This window comes from Staurois parvus, unplaced genomic scaffold, assembly GCF_062004578.1.
Source record: "Staurois parvus isolate SC_StPar_1 unplaced genomic scaffold, SC_StPar_1.0 ptg000053l, whole genome shotgun sequence".
NCBI classification, from domain to species: domain Eukaryota; kingdom Metazoa; phylum Chordata; class Amphibia; order Anura; family Ranidae; genus Staurois; species Staurois parvus.
In genome coordinates this window covers 1,681,385-1,699,548 of record NW_028317849.1, presented here as the reverse complement: position 1 = coordinate 1,699,548, position 18,164 = coordinate 1,681,385, and the positions used below count along the sequence as shown (strand labels likewise).

Below are 18,164 nucleotides of genomic sequence, written 5' to 3'. Positions count from 1 at the left end.
ACAGCAGACTTAGCCAGGCCATACATGACTCATTTCTTACAACCAGTGGGTTGAATGAAAGAAAATGAATTGATTCCCGTATCCTTAACTTGATGTGGATGAGGGAATCTCTTCTGTGGAGCTATAGTATCATTACAGTGGGGAGACTTTCCCACTGTCAGTACACTCAGCACCACCAGCTTATACCCAAAGGCACTGACTAAGCGAACATTTTCCAACAGTCTGGCTCTACAAAAGTCGATCAGCCTGCCCAAAGCTGGATCAAAATTTGACCAGTCCCTGCTGAACTGGCCGAATTTAATCCATCTATGGCTGTCTTTACTTGCTAGATCACCAGGCGAGAATAGAAGAAAGTCAGTCTAAAAAAAGAAAACATAACTAGCACATCCAAGAATTGGTAAGATGCAATAAAATACAGTGTTTGATTTTGGGTTTAATACTGCTCTTCATCTCTTCAAGGTTTTTACATATTTTCTATCAAAAACCTAGACTGTTTAAATATTTTCTTCCTTAAAGATATGGCAGTATAAAAGTGTGTGTGTGTTTGTGTGTGTGTGTATGTATGTGTATGTGTGTGAAACAAGTCTGTCTTTAATATGAATTAGAGATCATATCACCTATTAGGAGCCATTCAAGTGGAAAACCAGAAAATTTCCAAGGGATCTTTAATTAGACAAGTTTATTCGTGAGAAAAGGTATATTTACTTTCACAGAAAAGTACTTACATCTTGTTATTCACTAAAGTCTCACAACCTGGCCAGTCTTAACTTGAATTTTTACCTGCCAACATGGCATTTGTTTATCTTGTAACAAGAAAGAGACAACCAACAGTTTTCTCCAGTTTTATTATTAAATACACGCTGGCTGATACTGTTAAAATGTACACCTAAAAACAGAACTAACCCAAACAGATGATCCCCCTCATGGGTCCGTGCAGTAGGAGGGGGACTGATACTGAAAAAAAGAGGTCTTCAGTAGATGACCTCATACACTGTGGCTTTCTTGTCACCAGAACCTGTGACAATGAACTGGTCATCAGTGGATACGTCGCAGCTCAGAACAGAAGACGACTCTTTTGACTGTAAGAAAGGTTGCAGAAACAAAAGTGAATCAAGTGATTGATTTTTCTTCCACTGATAAAAGTATTAAAAATGTCATACTGCCATTTGTCTCATCAGAAATGACATGCAGATTTCACTTGCAGAGAGACATTAGTTTTCATGCGCGCTTCAATGAGTTTTAATACACATTGCAGATTCCTGCGCAGAAAAAAAATCTGCATATAATGCTAGTGTTGTAGTGTGAACAGGGCACATAGAAAACAATTTTGTTGTGCCCTTGCAGAACGCATGCAGAAACACTTCCGTCTCTGCACCGTGGTATAAACAAGCCCTAAAGCAGAACTAAAGCCACTGATGTAACAGTTTCCCAAAACAGTTACATTCAAGACATGCCACAAATGAGAACAGTCACAGTTGACAGTTCAACCAAACGGTGTGATTACCAGTCACATGTGCAGCACCATAGAAACTGCATATCAAACAAGGTCTAAAATGGCAGCTTTCTTGGCTGTAAAGAAGAGGAGGGTTACGTTCTGCTTTAAGTGAACGAAAATGTGGCATTTGCTGGGTTAATTTTGAAATGTAAGCATCCACAAGATCTCAGTAAGCAGCAGAGGATTTCAAAGGCTATGTGGCAACTTTCAAATGGATTCCAATCTGTGCAAACTTCTAGAAAATTCCTAGCTATATCACCACATGGATCTAATGCTGCATATACATTACATTAAATAGAAAATCACTACTTCAATGGAACAAAATGGAATAAAAGATCAATGTAAATAAAGGCATAATTGGTCCTATACAAATCACTCACCTGGAAAATGCTGGCACCATATGGAGTCCGCCACGCATTTAACAGATTGTCCTTTCCCGTGCTTACAAACCATTTACCTGAAAACAGATTACCAGTGTTATATCTTGATATGTGTCATACATTAATTGTACATCAAAAAAGTGTTTATTTACAATTTGCTGATGTTGTCTGAACTACCCTGATTTACAGAGCACAGTCATGCTACAATAATTATTTAGAAAATCATTTAGATTTGAAAGATCAGGTTTGCACCTACAATCCTAAACTGCATCTGTCACTTTGACCATGCTGCCCACCTCCTCTGCTTCCAACACTTGCCTTTCCCACTGCCATCCTTATTGGAAAACCCATTGCAAGCTGGAACTTACACAGAGATAGGATGCTGTTCTCCAAGATGGGATATATTCTTTGCTGCTGCATCCTATACCATCCTATCCATCCAAAATAGTTAGAGAGGGTATGGAGCAGGTCGCTGAGAGAACCAGTATCACATATTAAGCATAACATTCTCAGGCTACACATGCCATACACAAGAGCTGTTCATTCTGAGCTTAGACATGAAAAGGACAGGGAGGTCTGGGCCTCAGAAGGTCAATGCAAAAGAGCAAAGCAAAGTAGGATACTGATGAAGAAAGGAAGAATGGACTAGTGGCAATAAACCTTAACCAGCCACTGTAACAAACTGGAGAATATACATACTGTTTTGCGAATGTCGATACATTGTACTATCAGAGCCTGATTTTTCACCAATGTAAAGTAGCTTGTATAGTGGGGAATATAACTACTTGATCCCCTACAGATTTTGTAAGTTTGCCCACTTTGATATTCTGTCTCTATCATTTAAAATACACCTATGATAAAAACCAAAATTCCAGAAAAAAAACACGATACAAATTTTATAAATGGAGTTGCAGTTCAGTGAGTAAAATAGGTATTTGATCCTTGTTGGCAAGCACAGAGGCAAGATGTTTCCTATAGTTGGTAACCAGGTTTGCACACATCTCAGGAGGGGATTTTGGTCTACTCTTCTTTACAGATCTTCTCTAAATTCTTAAGGTTGCTTGGCAACTCAAAGTTTAAGTTTCATACATTTTCTATAGGATTAAGGTCTGGAGACTGGCTAGGTCACTCCATGACCTTAATGTGCTTCTTGAGCCACTCCTTTTTTGCCTTGGCGGTATGTTTTGGGTCATTGTCATGTGGAAGACCCATCCACGACCCTTCTTCAGTGTTCTGGCTGAGGAAAGGTTATCCAAGATTTTACAATACACGGCCCCGTCCATTGTCCCCTCAATGTGGCAAAGTCGGTCTGTACCTTTAGCAGAGAAACAGCCCCAAAGCATAATGTTTCCACCTTCATGCTTGACCATACGGATGGTGTTCTTAGGGTCATAGACAGCACTTATCTTCCTCCAAACACGGCAAGTTGAGTTAATGCCAAAGAGCTCAATTTTGGTCTCATCTGACCACAGCACTTTCTCCCAATCCTTCTCTGAATTATTTAGATGTTCATTCGCAAATGTCAGATGGGCCTGTACATGTGCCTTCTTAAGAAGGGGTACCTTGTTGGAGCTGCAGGATTTCAATCCATGACAGCATATTGTGTTACCAATGGTTTGTTTGGCGACTGTGGTCCCAACTGTATTTCTTCCATTTGCGAATAGCAGCTCCAACAGTTGTCGCCTCACCAAGCTTCTTGCTGATGATCTTGTAGCCCATTCCAGCCTTGTGCAGGTCTACAATCCTGTCCCTGACATTCTTTGAGATCTCATTGGTCTTGCTCATGATAGGGAAGTTTGAATGGAAAAGAGATTCTTTGGACAGGTGTCTTTTATACACAACGTGTTGTTAGGACCTTCTTAAATTGACAAGACTAAATTGTGTACCACATGAGCACCTAGCTAGTATGTGGGAGCAAGAATTATTGATGGTTGGGAAGGGATCAAATACTTATTTTACTCACTGAACTACAACTCAATTTATAACATCTGTATCAGATCTGGAATTTTGGTTGATATTCTGTCTCTATCATAAACCTAAGATAAAAAGTATAGACCCTTCATTTCTCTGCAAGTGGCCAAACTTACAAAATCTGCAGGGGATCATATAATTAATTTCTGCACTGTATATAAGGTGTGGCATTAACAACTTCTCTAAACATTGTAAAACATTAAATTTGTAGTAAACATTTACATAAACCAAGTGAAATGACTGGCCTCAGGTGATACAAAACCTCCTACATAAGTTGCACCTGTTTATCTACGGCCATCTTTTCCCTACATCCATTCAAAGTGCAGAATTTCCACAGAATCTCTCAGCTCTGAAAAGCAGGAGGTGGAGAGCTGAAGTTACATCAGTGATAAGAGCTCTGAGAGCTGATTGGAGGGAAGGGACACAACCCCTTCACACAGGAACAGAGCTGAGGCTGTCAATCTGCTAGAGCTCTCTCCCATCACCATTTTTCTCTTGGTGTCAGGAAAACTTGTCAGAATTGATTCATGCAGATAGCAGAGGAACAAAGTAGCAAACAGAAAATGACATGTCTGAGGTTAACAACCACTTTACATTTGCCATTAAGGTCTAACATCCTGGTTAAATATCCCTACATTGGACTCAATGCATTTCACTCTCTGTAGAATTTGTTTACTTTTTATAGAATGCTGGCCTTTAAAAAGGACAGTACAACAGTAAATAATTAGCAGAACATTTCCGCATCAACAAACCACTATTGAAGGATACATTCTCTGGGATCCCAAAAGTAAGGAAGGGTTTCCAGAATAGGATAGCAATGATTTTCTTGCGCAACAAATAAACGTACAATGAACTCAGCAACATTTTTTTTTTTTTTTTTTACTTATTACAACTATAGTTATGGGGGAGCATCATTTGTTATGCTTCAAAATCATAGACAAGAGCAGCAAGTACAGCTTTAAGCGGCCATCAGATGTCTTTGGAGTAAAAACTCTCATATTTCCCTTTCACTTTTTGTTTCACCTTCTGATCACTAGAGGCTAGTTTTTAATATATTTTTTTTAAAAGCCTACAATAAGCTCTTCACAGCTGGCTTCCCCAGAGAACTTACCACAGGAAGCAAACTGCAAGGACAGGACACAACTCTCATGCAGATGCAGCTGGTACTTGTCAGGTTTGGAAACGTGAAGGACCTCAACATTACTGCTCTCCATTCCAACTGCCAGCCATTCCCCTGTGGGGCAGTAGCCCAAAGAGAAGATCTGCAGGTGCATAAAGGGGAAAAAAAAGTTAACTCTTCCAAACACATCACATACAAACAAGTTTTACAGCAAATCTGCCACCAAGCAACATATCAGTCTCTGAAGCCACCTATGGAAGCAGCCATTATCGCCTGCTTTACTGATTTCTAGCAGTGAGCTAGTTCTGAGCACCTTCAGCTCAATCTGTTCAACTTTTTTCGTATGTGGCTACTACCTCGAATCCAGTCTACTGCCTGTAAATCAGAAACCCCTGCATTCATATGAGATTTCAGAGATAAGTGGCAATATTTTATGGATTTTAACCAGTACCTGGGAATTAAAGTCATGCTGCTGTAGTTGTCTTCCTTCTCTCAAGTCCCAACAACGAACTGTATTATCCAAACCGCCAGTCCAAAGTTTGGTGCCATCATGAGAAATGTCTATACAGCTGGCACCATCTGTGTGTCCTTGAAATTGTCTTTAAAAATAAAAAAAATAAAAAACAGGAAATCATTAACATAAGTATCTTTAATAGACTACATGACAGTAAAGGCTATAATGGTTAGTATTAACTGATAAAACACATTGACTGTTCCTGATTACAAAACATACTCTGTGGATTTGCAATACTTCAAATATGTGAAAAGCTGTTTTTTTCTTTAAGTGGTTGCAGTTTAATTCCCAGCTATATCTGTGCAGAACCATCCATAGTCATCATTGCTAACGTGAAATAAACCTGCCACGACTCAGGGTAAGGGCCTGTGTCAATGGGTTTTTGGTTTGTGTCATAGGCAAGAGCAGTTTGCTGTTAAAGATTAGACAATTGTATTTGACCTGCATTTGACCTCCTTCAAACTCGCCTTTGACCTTCAAGCTGCTTTTACATTGCCATAGACTTATAGGGGAGAGAGGAGCAGTTCTGATGCAAACAAAAGCCTGTGAACACAAGCTTTTAATCTGTATGAGCCTTTATGTAAAAAAACAAAACACCATATCAAACTTTGCTTCTCCAACCTCCTGAGTTTCTGTATTGGTTAAGAGTCAAGACGGCCACCACGAAGGCTCAGTAGCAGTGAAAATTAAGGGCAACTTAAAAAAAAAAAAAAAAAAAAAAAAAAAAAAAAAAATCTCTGGAGAACTTTGAAGGTACACATCTCTAAATCTACTAATTGCTTTCACAGAAGGCAACATCTGCTTATGCATTTTTTTTTTTTTTATCACATGCTTTGTCTAAACTGCCCAGATTTATAAAATAGTTTACTTTAAACCACTGATTAAACAATGAATCTTGTAAAGGCAAAACAATAGCAGATCTTTGTCCTATATAAAGGAATATACTGCAAAATCCACCCAGAAAGTTAAGGATCTAAAACAATGCAATTTTTTCAGATCTGAATACCATTTGTGCTGCTACTTTCGCATGCAGTGACAAAAATGTTCTACCGGTCCCACTTAAGAGAACATTGTGTGGAGAGTTGCTAATTTAAAAGAAGTGTGGCGGCAGGGGAATGTTTAATGATTACTGCGATGCCTAGCCACTATGGGGTATAGTGATAATCGCTTAATGTTATACACTAGAGCAGGAAATCATGGGGTGAGAGGCAGTGTGTCTAATGTGACTACTATGAGAGCGGTATTAACACAAATTGTATATATGGCTGCTATATAGGATGGTGGCATTTAATGATTTTGTACATGGGGCTGCAATTAGAGGATTTGGGAAGGAGGAGGGGGGCGGGGGAGTCAACTGTATGCGTAAGGGCAAGTCTGAAGTCACTGGATGCTAACTTTTTGGAGAAGACTTTTCCCAAGCCTGTGTGTACATGGGAAGGTCATAATAAAAGTGATAAAGATTTGAACCCATCTATAACTAGAATATAGCATCACTTTAAAAAAAAATGTGAAGTCAAGAAAAATGAATACCTCATGCAAAATAACATTTTGTCAAAGCTTACCTGACAAGGGTCTGATTCTGTAGGTCCCAAACAACAATGTTCCCATCAGAGCAGCAAGAGAAGCAGACCTTGGCATCTGGACTGATAGCAAGGGCATAACAAGCAGGAGCAGATGATGTTAATTCTGCCTTTATCCTTGGAGTAGGTGACGCCAGGTCCCATATTGACAAGGTGCTGGCTTCTCCCCCAACAATCAAACTGCGGCCATCCGGAAGGAGCTTACAAGAGCGAATATAATTGTCACGGTTCTGGAATGATATGCAAAATATATTTGGTTCCCTGGGCCTGATAAACGGGGGGATACAGATTTTAGAAAAGGGGTGGGTTTAGTACAACAAGCACTGTTTTTCTGGGAGAGAAAGATACTGCAACAGACAGGCAAGATGCAAACCTCTACAAGATGCCTTGAATACACAATCGCAGACATTTTTTTATCTAAAAGTTAAAATTATATTAAACCTTTTTTTTTATTAAAATAACAAACATGTCTATGTTTACCTGCTTTTTTGCAATTCTTTTCAGTGGATGCCCCCACAGAAAGCTACTTTCCATGGGGGCACCCGTACGAGCTCGCACCCAAGCCGCCTTGTCTGAGACCATTGACCCAGAGTGGGCGTCTTGGCCCTGCCCCATGTGTCACAGCATTTGACTGACAGCAGCAGGAGCCAATGGCTGCAGCACAGGTTTGCAGAAGAGTGCATTAAGGTGAAAAACTAAGGCTTTAGAACCACGTTAAGCCTTTTGAAAGGTGGACTGTCAGCTATTTTGCAAGTGTGTGCAACTTGACTGGAAGAACTCACAAAACAAAAACAGGGCAAAGCAGTCATGTTGGAACACACATACTATGAAAAAAACCCTACTTGCCATTTAACACCTACAGTCAAGTAAGGCATCTTTGTGGCATAACAGTCACTGTACTGGACAATTATTTGCCTTTTTTTTATGTCTTGGATCAATGTAGGGAAGGAAAGGAGGCCTTAAAAGGTTGTTTGACCCAGGGCCTGATCAGACTCTTAACGCCTCCCAAAAAAGGGGGGAGCTGTGTGATGTGCTGAATTGCACACCACACTGCCTACTACCGTATTCAGAGAGGTAAAGCACTTCGACAGCTGTCCATTCTAGTATGAATTCACCCTTATGAAGTCAATTATTGTAATTTTTTCTGACTACATCATACAAACGTACAACTTATTTCCGTGTCAGCCCTCATGGATCAATAAGCATCCAGAAAGCCATTATCCTCTGCACTAGAAATATCCCGGTACACAAATAGGTAGTACTGAAAGCAAAAACACTCAACATGCAAGCTCCAAAGATGCTTGAGAGGTTACAACACTAGGGGTAATGCCTGCACTTTCTTATTCTCCCAAAAAATTGTGATGTATTAGTCTCTAGTTTATGCAGACTTTGTATATTACCACAGAATGGAGATCAACAAAAAGCCTGCCTATCCTTATATCTCCATATAAGCGAAGACAAGAGGGTTATAAAAAAGGAAGAATGACTAATGCTTGCAACCTAGAAGGAAAAAAAAAAAAAAAAAAAAAATTAGCACAGGGCTATTTCTGCTAACCCTCAATCTAAACAAGTTAATACCTAAACAATTGTCTAGATCAGCAATGGGCCAACTACGGCCCGCGGGCCGTATACGGCCCGGCGGACCTTTTAATCCGGCCCGCGGAGCTAGGCTCCTCTCAGTCCACCCTGAAGACTGGTGTAGCATGAAAATCTGTCTCCTATGAGGATCTGTCCCCCTCGACGTATCTGCGCATGTGCCGGAGATCACCGATCGGCTGCTAATGCCTGAAACTGGCACATGCGCAGATACGTCGAGGGGGACAGATCCTCATAGGAGACAGATTTTCATGAAACACCGGAACGGCGCGGGAAGACGGCGAGAGGAACGCGCGGAGCAAAGGTAAGTGAATTGACACAGGGGGGACTTGGGGACTTAATATGGGGGATGAATTACTATATGGGGGATGAATTACTATATGGGGGATGAATTACTATATAGGGGATTAATTACTATGCTTACTATGGGGGAATATTACTATACTTACTATGGATGACATACACATCATTCATCTACTCTTGGTCCGGCCCCCGGGTCCAATATATGAACCCATTGCAGCCCTCAAGTCAAAAAGTTTGCCCACCCCTGGTCTAGATGTTGCTTTAGAAAAATGCTCAACACCCAATCTGCATGACAATCCCATTAGCCTACGCTCAATGTTGGCTCTGCCTCTTCCATGCTTTACTAATGGTCCATTCATGCGATGGACAGCCTTGCTGACCAATAGGCATAGGAGGTGTTGGAGCCAATCACAAGTTTAGGAATAGAAAAAAAAAAAAAAAAAACATTTTGTGTATGAAAGCTCTTCTGGCTTGAAGACATCCAGTGAGCTCCATATTATGGTAACTGACCATGATATGTAGGACCCTCTAGGTGCCTCATTTGGATGTCTTCCTGTCATTAAAAGGGAATTAAAATGAGCACAGGTTCACTTAATTTCTGTTTCAATCTATGAATCAATTTGTGTCTGCATAACAGAAGTTCTTAAGAATGTATAACCATCATGAGTATGTACAGTATATATAAATTAAAAAAAATTCACTACAACACGACTTTTACATATCCATTTGGAAGTGTATCAGCAAGTCTTACCAAGCAATCAAGCTGTGCCACAGGAGTTTTAGTACCAGGCTGCCCTACATCCCAAACTTTTACACATCCTTTTCCTCCAGTGTAGACATGACGTGTAGAGTTGCTTATGGTCACGGCACAGACCACTTCTCCGTGGTTTAACGTGTGAAGCTGCCGGGCATGGCGAGGGATGCCAGAACCTATTAGAGCATCTGGGGGAAAGGGAACAGGTTGCATCTGTCCATCTGCACTGACATGGAATGAGTAAGCCCTGTGGGTGCAGGAAAAGAATAAGGAAATCATTTATTTAGTTTGCGGACCAGTAAAATATATCTATTAATTTTTAGAATGATATCTTTCCATTCAACAGCCTACTACTACTGCTTAGAAAAAGGCCACAGTGAAGAAAGGGTGGATTTTTTTTTAACTGACCTCACAGGCTACATTGGTTCTATAGACACCACTTCATAGTTTCCATCCACTGTTTTGAGAAGGAGGCAAAAGCTTTTCATATACCCATCATGCATAATGTGGTTGGTAATAACAATAATGCAGCAACTGTGTATTTCTCTACTATGAGCAGATAATGTTCTTACTATTTAGAAACTAATTGGTTATTAGGAGAAATGTCTGCTTTGCCATTTAACCGGCTAGCATACAGATAAATTCCTACATGAAAGCTTCTACCGCCTCTAAGACACACCACAGAATGTGTGCTGGCAAACCACAGGGGAGCTGTATGTAACTACATTACACTCTTCCGAAATGTGGTCTTTGTTATTTTTGGTGAGATACTGAGACTGGGGGAAGTGTCTGCTAGTGTTATTTGTGGTCATATTTAAATGTATTTAATAGTATATAAGCCACGTAAAGGAATTCTAATGTACTATCATTCTTTCCTGTAATAAATCCACATTTCATAGTCAAACTTAGTTTTACCTAAATTACTAGATTATCCACAGGGTAACCAACAAAATCGAAGTGCTCCTGAATTTAGCATTCCCAGATGCACTATGAGCTATTTACAGTCCTATTATGGTGGATACAGGCGTCTCATTGATACGCATCAACATCTTGCTCGCATTTCCATGCAAGAACCAAGGAATGAGGGTGGACATCGGTGTCTACCACATAAAATGTAATTTTTCTCAAGTCCATCAGTTCATATGCTGTACCTGAGAGAAAGCACAAATCACAAAGACTTCAAGTACATAGCAAGTACTTTGCTATGAGTGTATGATCCCTTCATGATCTATGTAATGGTATAATAGATAGGATAAATATGTCTTGTCATGAGATCTTCCGTAATTTATTTAATTTGACCTTTATGCCAAAGGCAAATCAAATGTGGCTCAAGGGGAATAATGTGTGTCTTGTTTAAAGAGTATCAACAAGAAAAAAAAATGAATGAGGGATGCTGGAAAGAAACAAGGAGAACTAGAAGCTGCTATAAGCCAACCTCTTTGATAAATTCTCTTTAAGTGTCTGTGGTTTGTGGGTCATTTAGTTCAATGGCAGGGCAAATGTAAGAGCCAGCCTGTGGTTGTTTAAAAGCATTATTGATCTGAAATATCAGAGAGCACGGACAGCTCATGTTGCTCTTCCTATACACCAGGATTCTGTGCATGGCACAGAACTGTTTCTCCATAATCTCCATGACAAAACATCTCAACAAAATGATACATCTACCTAAAATAAATTACAAAATGTAGGTTGCCCATAAAACTCTTCCATTTCTCTTTCATCCAAATATCTAATCCAAAATACAGATAGCAAAATTACATATATTAACTAGAAAAGCGAACATTTCTGGGGAAATTGTGTGAAGTGTTCTTGCCTCCACCAGTAGTCTACAACTGGAGTGGGCGGAGTAACAGGGTGGAGTGGCTTGTCACTCTGCTGGCTGCTTACACACCTGGGTTCCTATGGCAACTCACTCTACAGCAAGGGCAGAGAAGAGCAGTTAAAAACAAACTGCTCCGACTTGCTCACTTCACTGGCGGTTGCCATCGTCAAAACGGTTGTAGTTTAAAAATGATAAATCCTACACCGAAGAGCTTTATATTGTGAGAATCCTGTATCCACCATAATAGGATTGTGAGAATCACGAGACCCAGACCTACATTTTGATGCATAGTAGGTCTCTGAAATATTAAAAATGAAGGCACAGTCGCAGTTTAGAAATTGCCCTTTTTTGAGGTGGCTAGAGTGGAGTTTCAATGAATGTCAATGGGCGGCGTGAGTTGCAAACAAATGGTCCTATTGTGAAAACTATCAGGACTATGGCTTAGCCGTGGACATTTTTAGTGGCAGCAGAGATAGCTGAACGTTTTGATATAAGATGTGTGTAGGTGGGCTTGAAAATGAGGGAGTGATGGCAGTTTAGAAATCATTTTTTTTTTATCTGATTTTTCAGCTCACACTCTAGCTTTTGTCAGCTCCCACTCTAGTTTTGAACATTCCGCCATTCATTCCTATGGGACCAATTTAACCACAAAAACGGCGATATTTCGTGAACCATTCGGCGAAATGTTCCACAAAGTAATAGCACATCAATCGGGAACAATCCGCACTGTTCGGTATATTACTGTCTATAGTGTAAAAACTGTGGGAGGAGTTAGGGTGGTAAATTGGGCTATAATAAGAATATATATGTGAGATAACAGTAAGTGGTCTTGCCATGCAAGAACACTTAATTATGGCTAGATTATGTAGCGTCATGGGAATACATGTCAAGAACAGCAAGGGTAATTTCACTTTGTCACAATATTATGACAGCACACCTTAAAGTGGAACTTCACTCTCCCAATCAACATTGACTATTTTGAATCCTTATGCTGCTAACATTAGAAAATAGAAAGGAAAGTATATTATATTTACTTGTTTTAAACTGTTATTTTACATTTCTTTAGTTACTTCCTTGTTTCCGTGGCTAGGCGAATGAGGTCATATTCTAGGAGTCTTCAGGAGGGGTTCTCACAGTTGAGCACACCCTCCTGCCTGCATGCCTGAACTAAGGGTAGATTGATTGCAGGAAGTAACTGCCACATGAATCATCTGCCCTTACTCAAGATGGCCATGGCCAGAAATGCTAAGTGACTTCTCAGCAAAATAACGCATGGAGACATGAATGGATGGGCGAGTTTGCTTAGAAATTAAAAATAAATTGAAGTGTTACTAAACCCAGGACTCTGCATTCACTGTACTTGGTCTCCCACAGTACACACAAAATGGAAATGCCATCACTTTAGTAATTATAAACTGCTAAATACCTTTTCCCATCAGCAGTATATAGCAGCCTTATTACTTCTATCAGTGTCTGGCTGAGCACTGGTTAAAGCTTGGAGTTGTCATTCTCCTCTGTCTTATAAGGATGCATGACCCCTGACCCTCTGGATAGTGACGATTGGCCTTGGGCCAGTCACATGCCCCCCCAAAAAAAACCCTCTCTCTAGCATTACATACCAAACTGAATGTGTGCAGAATGACTCCTAGAGCTCAGTAGTATCAGATGGTTTGGGGACTGTGAAAGGGGGAAGGGGAATCAGAGAAGCCAGGATCAAACAGCCTTTTTACACAATGTGGAGGATTAAACCCCTTAGGTTCCACAGTGAGCATAACAAGCATGCTTTACTGCATATAAAGACTGATTTTACTGCTGGGGGTTTAGTAACACTTTAACCACTTCCCGCCCGTCCTATAGCCAGATGGCGGGCAGGCGAGCAGCTCGTCCCTCTGGGTGGACGCCATATGACGTCCTTTCAGGCATGTGCAGTTTGCCTCCCCGCAGAGCCGTGCAGCGCCGCGATCGTTCACCAGCCGTGTACCTAGGACACGGCCGATGACAGATCTGTGTACCAGCCCCGTTGCCAGTACCATGTGACCTGCTGTGACCAATCACAGCAGGTCACATGACAGTTGTATACAATGGATGGCTTCCTTTCATGCCATCCATTGTATACAAGTGTGACTAGCTGTGAATGATCACAGCGATCAAATGCACAAGCTGGGCCAATCACAGCTCAGCTGTATCATGTGATAGCTGTTGCCAAATCACAGTTAAGCACAAAAAAAAAAAAAAAAAACCCTGAATGAATTGATTTCATTCAGGTAAATACTTATAACAAAGTAATTCTTTGCTATAAGCAAACTGGGGAAGTGATCAGTATTTTTTTTTTTTTTTTTTACACAAAGTTACTATGGCCAGTCATATGATGATGCTGTACTGCACTGGTGACCGTATGTATGGAAAAAAAAAAAAGTGAAAATCTTTTTTTATTTCTTAATTTCCAAAAAATTATGACAAGAAAATTACAACTTCAAAAACCTCGCCATGCCTGTTATGAAATACGTCGGACTGTCTACTTAGCAAAAAGGGGTTATTTGGGGGGATATATCTGTACTGTTCTGACATTCTTGGACCTCAAGAAATTAGATTGGCTGTCAGAGTTCATAAACTATGGTGTAGATCTGAATATTGATCAATCCTGAAGTACTAACATTCCTACAAACTAAATAATACATCCTAATTTGGGTTATTTTCAAAGACATGTAGCAGAATACATTCTGGCCTAAATTTATGAACAAGTTATTTATTTGCAAACTTTTATAACAGAAACAAAGAAAAATGTGGGGGTTTTTTTCTCAAAATTTTTGGTCTTTTTTTGTTAATTTAGCAAAAAATAAAAATCCCAGTGGTGATTAAATACCACCAAAAGAAAGCTCTAGTTGTGTGAAGAAAATGATAAAATTTTAGTTTGGGTACAATGTTGTATGACCGCGCAATTGTCATTCAAAGTGTGAGAGTGCTGAAACCTGAAAATTGGCCTGGGCAGGAAGGGGGTAAAAGTGCCCGGTATGGAAGTGGTTAAGTAGCGCTTTAGGTTTGTGGTGCTCAAATACAATGTATTTTCGCTTTAACGATGAATCGGACATTGAACTGAACCTGTAAAGTACTACTTCTAAAGCAATAAACAGCAACATATGTTTTCTGTGCTCTTAGAAGGTGCCTCCTTCGTTGTGGTCTACAGTGCTTCTAAGACAGTGGACAACATTCTACAAAAGGTTTTCATTGCCAAGAGGAAATATCGTCTTCTTTATTATTGGTAACTCAGTTTGAGGTCTCACACCTGTTATTTATGTTGTTATACTACCCTTATTTCAAATCAACAGAAATCGTTTACAACAGAACTACTTCTGAATAGCTATCACAGAAAAGAACACTGCTCCACCTAACTGAAAGGAGATGCATTCTTACATGTTAACTAAATGCTTTTTACTCAACAGCAAAAAAAGGTTCATAACCTGTTTTAATGTAACATGAGCTCACCCCTTACAATCTACTAACAGGGCAGTGCAACAGCCTACCTGACTGTATACAAAATAATTTGTTTTGGTAGGTCCTCCTAACAAAGGAGATTGTACAGCCTGATTATAAAGTGTTTGTATGAGCCTTTTTAGTGTTGGAATTGAAATATCAACTGGTAGTCCAAATTGGTAGGCTCCCCAGGAAAACACCAACATAAAAAGGTACAGTGCCTTGAAAAAGTATTCATACCCCTTGAAATCTTCCACATTTTGTCATATTACAACCAAAATCATAAATTTTATTGGGATTTCATGTGATAGACCAACACAAAGTGGCACATAATTGTGAAGTGGAAGGAAAATGCTAAATGGTTTTCAACATTTTTTATAAATAAATATGTGAAAAGTGTGGCGTACATTTGTATTCATCCCCCCGGAGTCAATACTTCGTAGAACCACCGTTTGCTGCAATTACAGCTGCAAGTCTTTTCGGGGATGTCTACCAGCTTTGCACATCTAGAGAGGGACATTTTTGCCCATTCTTCTTTACAAAATAGCTCAAGCTCTTAGATTAGATGGAGTGTGTCTGAATAGCAATTTTCAAGTTTTGCACAGATTCTCAATTGGATTTGGGTCTGGACATTGACTGGGCCATTCTAACACATGACTATGCTTTGATCTAAACCATTCCATTGTAGCTCTGGCTGTTTCTAAGATTGCCCTGTATTTGGCTCCATACATCTTTCCATCAACACTGACCAGCTTCCCTGTCCCTGAAGAAAAGCATCCCCACAACATGATGATGCCACCACCATGTTTCACGGTGGGGATGGTGTGTTCAGGGTGATGTGCGGTGTTAGTTTTCCGCCACACATAACAATTTGCTTTTAGGCCAAAAAGTTCAATTTTGCTCTCATCTGACCAGAGCCCCTTTTTTCACGTTTGCTGTGTCCCCCACATGGCTTCTTGCAAACTGCAAACGGGACTTCTCATGGCTCTCTTTCAACAATGGCTTTCTTCTTGCCAATCTTCCATAAAGGCCAGATTTGTGGAGTGCACGAATAGTTGCCCTGTGGATCTCTGCAGCTCCTCCAGAGTTACCATGGGCCTCTTGGCTGTTTCTCCGATTAATGCACACCTTGCCCAGCCTGTCAGTTTAGGTGGACGGTCATGTCTTGGTAGGTTTGCAGTTGTGCCATACTCTTTCCATCTTTGGATGATGGATTGAACAGTGCTCCGTGAGATGTTCAAAGCACGGGAATTTTTATTTTTTTTTTTTTTATAACCTAACCCTGCTTTAAACTTCTCCACAAATTTATTCCTGACCTATCTGGTGTGTTCATTGGCCTTCATGATGCGGTTTGTTCACTAATGTTCTCTAACAAACCTCTGAGGGCTTCACAGAACAGCTGTATTTATACTGAGATTAAATTACACACAGGTGGACTATTTACTAATTAGGCGATTTCTGAAGGCAATTGGTTCCACTAGATTTTAGTTAGGGGTATCAGAGTAAAGGGGGACTGAATACAAATGCATGCCACACTTTTCAGATATTTGTAAAATATTTTGAAAACCATTTATCATTTTCCTTCCACTTTACAAATAATGTGCCACTTTGTGTTGGTCTATCACATAAAATCCCAATAAAAAATATTTACGTTTTTTGGTTGTAACATGACAAAATGTGGAAAATTTCAAGGGGTATGAATACTTTTTCAAGGCACTGTATAACAAATATAAAAGAAAATGCCTGCTTTAGACTTACAGAGGACACATAATGAGGTTCACCTCATTAATTAGAGGAAAACAAAGAAGGGCCAAACACCTGCCTTTAACTAGCTATATAGAACTCTCCAGACAGACTTTTTTAAGCAAGTGGGGATAGCTGGAAACTGGAAATTGAGCAATAGCTCCCATATGAAGTAAAAAAAGAAATCTGACCCCAGTTTATTATATATATACAGTTGTGTTCAAAATAATAGCAGTCAGACATCACTAACCTGATCAATCACTGTTTTTGGTAGAAATGATATTTCTACATGACAAATAATTTACTAGCAGGTGTAGTAGAGTAATAGAAATCCAACAGACCCAACAGTCATCACATGCATGCTGCTGATTCTGTGTAATTGAATCACTAATTGAAAGGGGCATGTTCAAAATAATAGCAGTATGGAGTTCTATTAGTGAGGTCATTCATTCTTTGAAAAACAGGTGGCAATTATTGCCCTTATTTAAGGAAGGAAGGCAGCAAATGTACATGCTGGTTACAGTGCATTTCTCTGAAATTCTGAGGAAAATGGGTCGTTCCAGACATTGTTCAGAACAGCGTACCTTGATTAAATAGTTGATTGGAGAGGGGAAAACATAAAAGAAGTGCAGAAAATGATAGGCTTCTCAGCTAAAATGATCGCAAATGCTTTAAAATGGCAACCAAACCTGAAAGACGTGGAAGAAAGCGAAAAACTACCATTCGAATGGATAGAATAGCCAAAATGGCAAGGATTCAGCCAACAATCAGCTCCAAGAAGATCAAAGAAGGTCTAAAGTTACCTGTGAGTACTGTTACAATTAGAAGACGCATACGTGAAGCCAAGCTATCTGCAAGAAGCCCCCGCAAAGTCCCACTGTTGAAAAAAAAGACGTGCTGAAGAGGTTACAATTTGCCAAAGAGCACATTGACTGGCCTAAAGAGAAATGGTGCAACATTTTGTGGACTGATGAAAGTAAGATTGTTCTTTTTGGGTCTAGTGGCCGGAGACAGTTTGTCAGATGACCCCCAAACACTGAATTCAAGCCACAGTACACTGTGAAGACAGTGAAGCATGGTTGTGCAAGCATCATGATATGGGGATGTTTCTCATACTACGGTGTTGGGCCTATTTATCGCATACCAGGGATCATAGATCAATAACAGTTTGAATAAACAACAAGATTGACGTTATGGAGTGGCCAGTCCAATCCCCGGATCTTAATCCAATAGAAAACTTGTGGGGTGACATCAAAAATGCAGTTTCTGAGGCAAAAATAAGAAAAAGAGAAGAACTGTGGAATGTAGTCCAATCATCCTGGGCTGGAATACCTGTTCACAGGTGCCAGAGGTTGGTTGACTCCATGCAACACAGATGTACAGCAGTTCTCAGAAACCGTGCTTATACAACTAAA

General features: G+C 39.9%; 1 protein-coding gene across 3 annotated transcripts in view; it reads right to left on the bottom strand.

Moving 5' to 3' along the window:
• Window positions 1-828: 828 nt before the first annotated feature.
• Window positions 829-18,164, bottom strand: part of LOC149470064 (transducin-like enhancer protein 1) — a 67,742-nt gene continuing 50,406 nt past the window's right edge. For all 3 annotated transcript variants that reach the window (XM_089667081.1, XM_089667090.1, XM_089667097.1), the window contains 6 exons: window positions 9,711-9,960; window positions 7,043-7,290; window positions 5,418-5,565; window positions 4,958-5,108; window positions 1,876-1,952; window positions 829-1,079 (listed from right to left, as the gene is read on the bottom strand). In XM_089667081.1, the coding sequence (XP_089523207.1) occupies window positions 972-1,079; window positions 1,876-1,952; window positions 4,958-5,108; window positions 5,418-5,565; window positions 7,043-7,290; window positions 9,711-9,960 (982 nt within the window). In that variant the 3' untranslated portion in view covers window positions 829-971. The remainder of the gene's footprint in view (window positions 1,080-1,875; window positions 1,953-4,957; window positions 5,109-5,417; window positions 5,566-7,042; window positions 7,291-9,710; window positions 9,961-18,164) is intronic.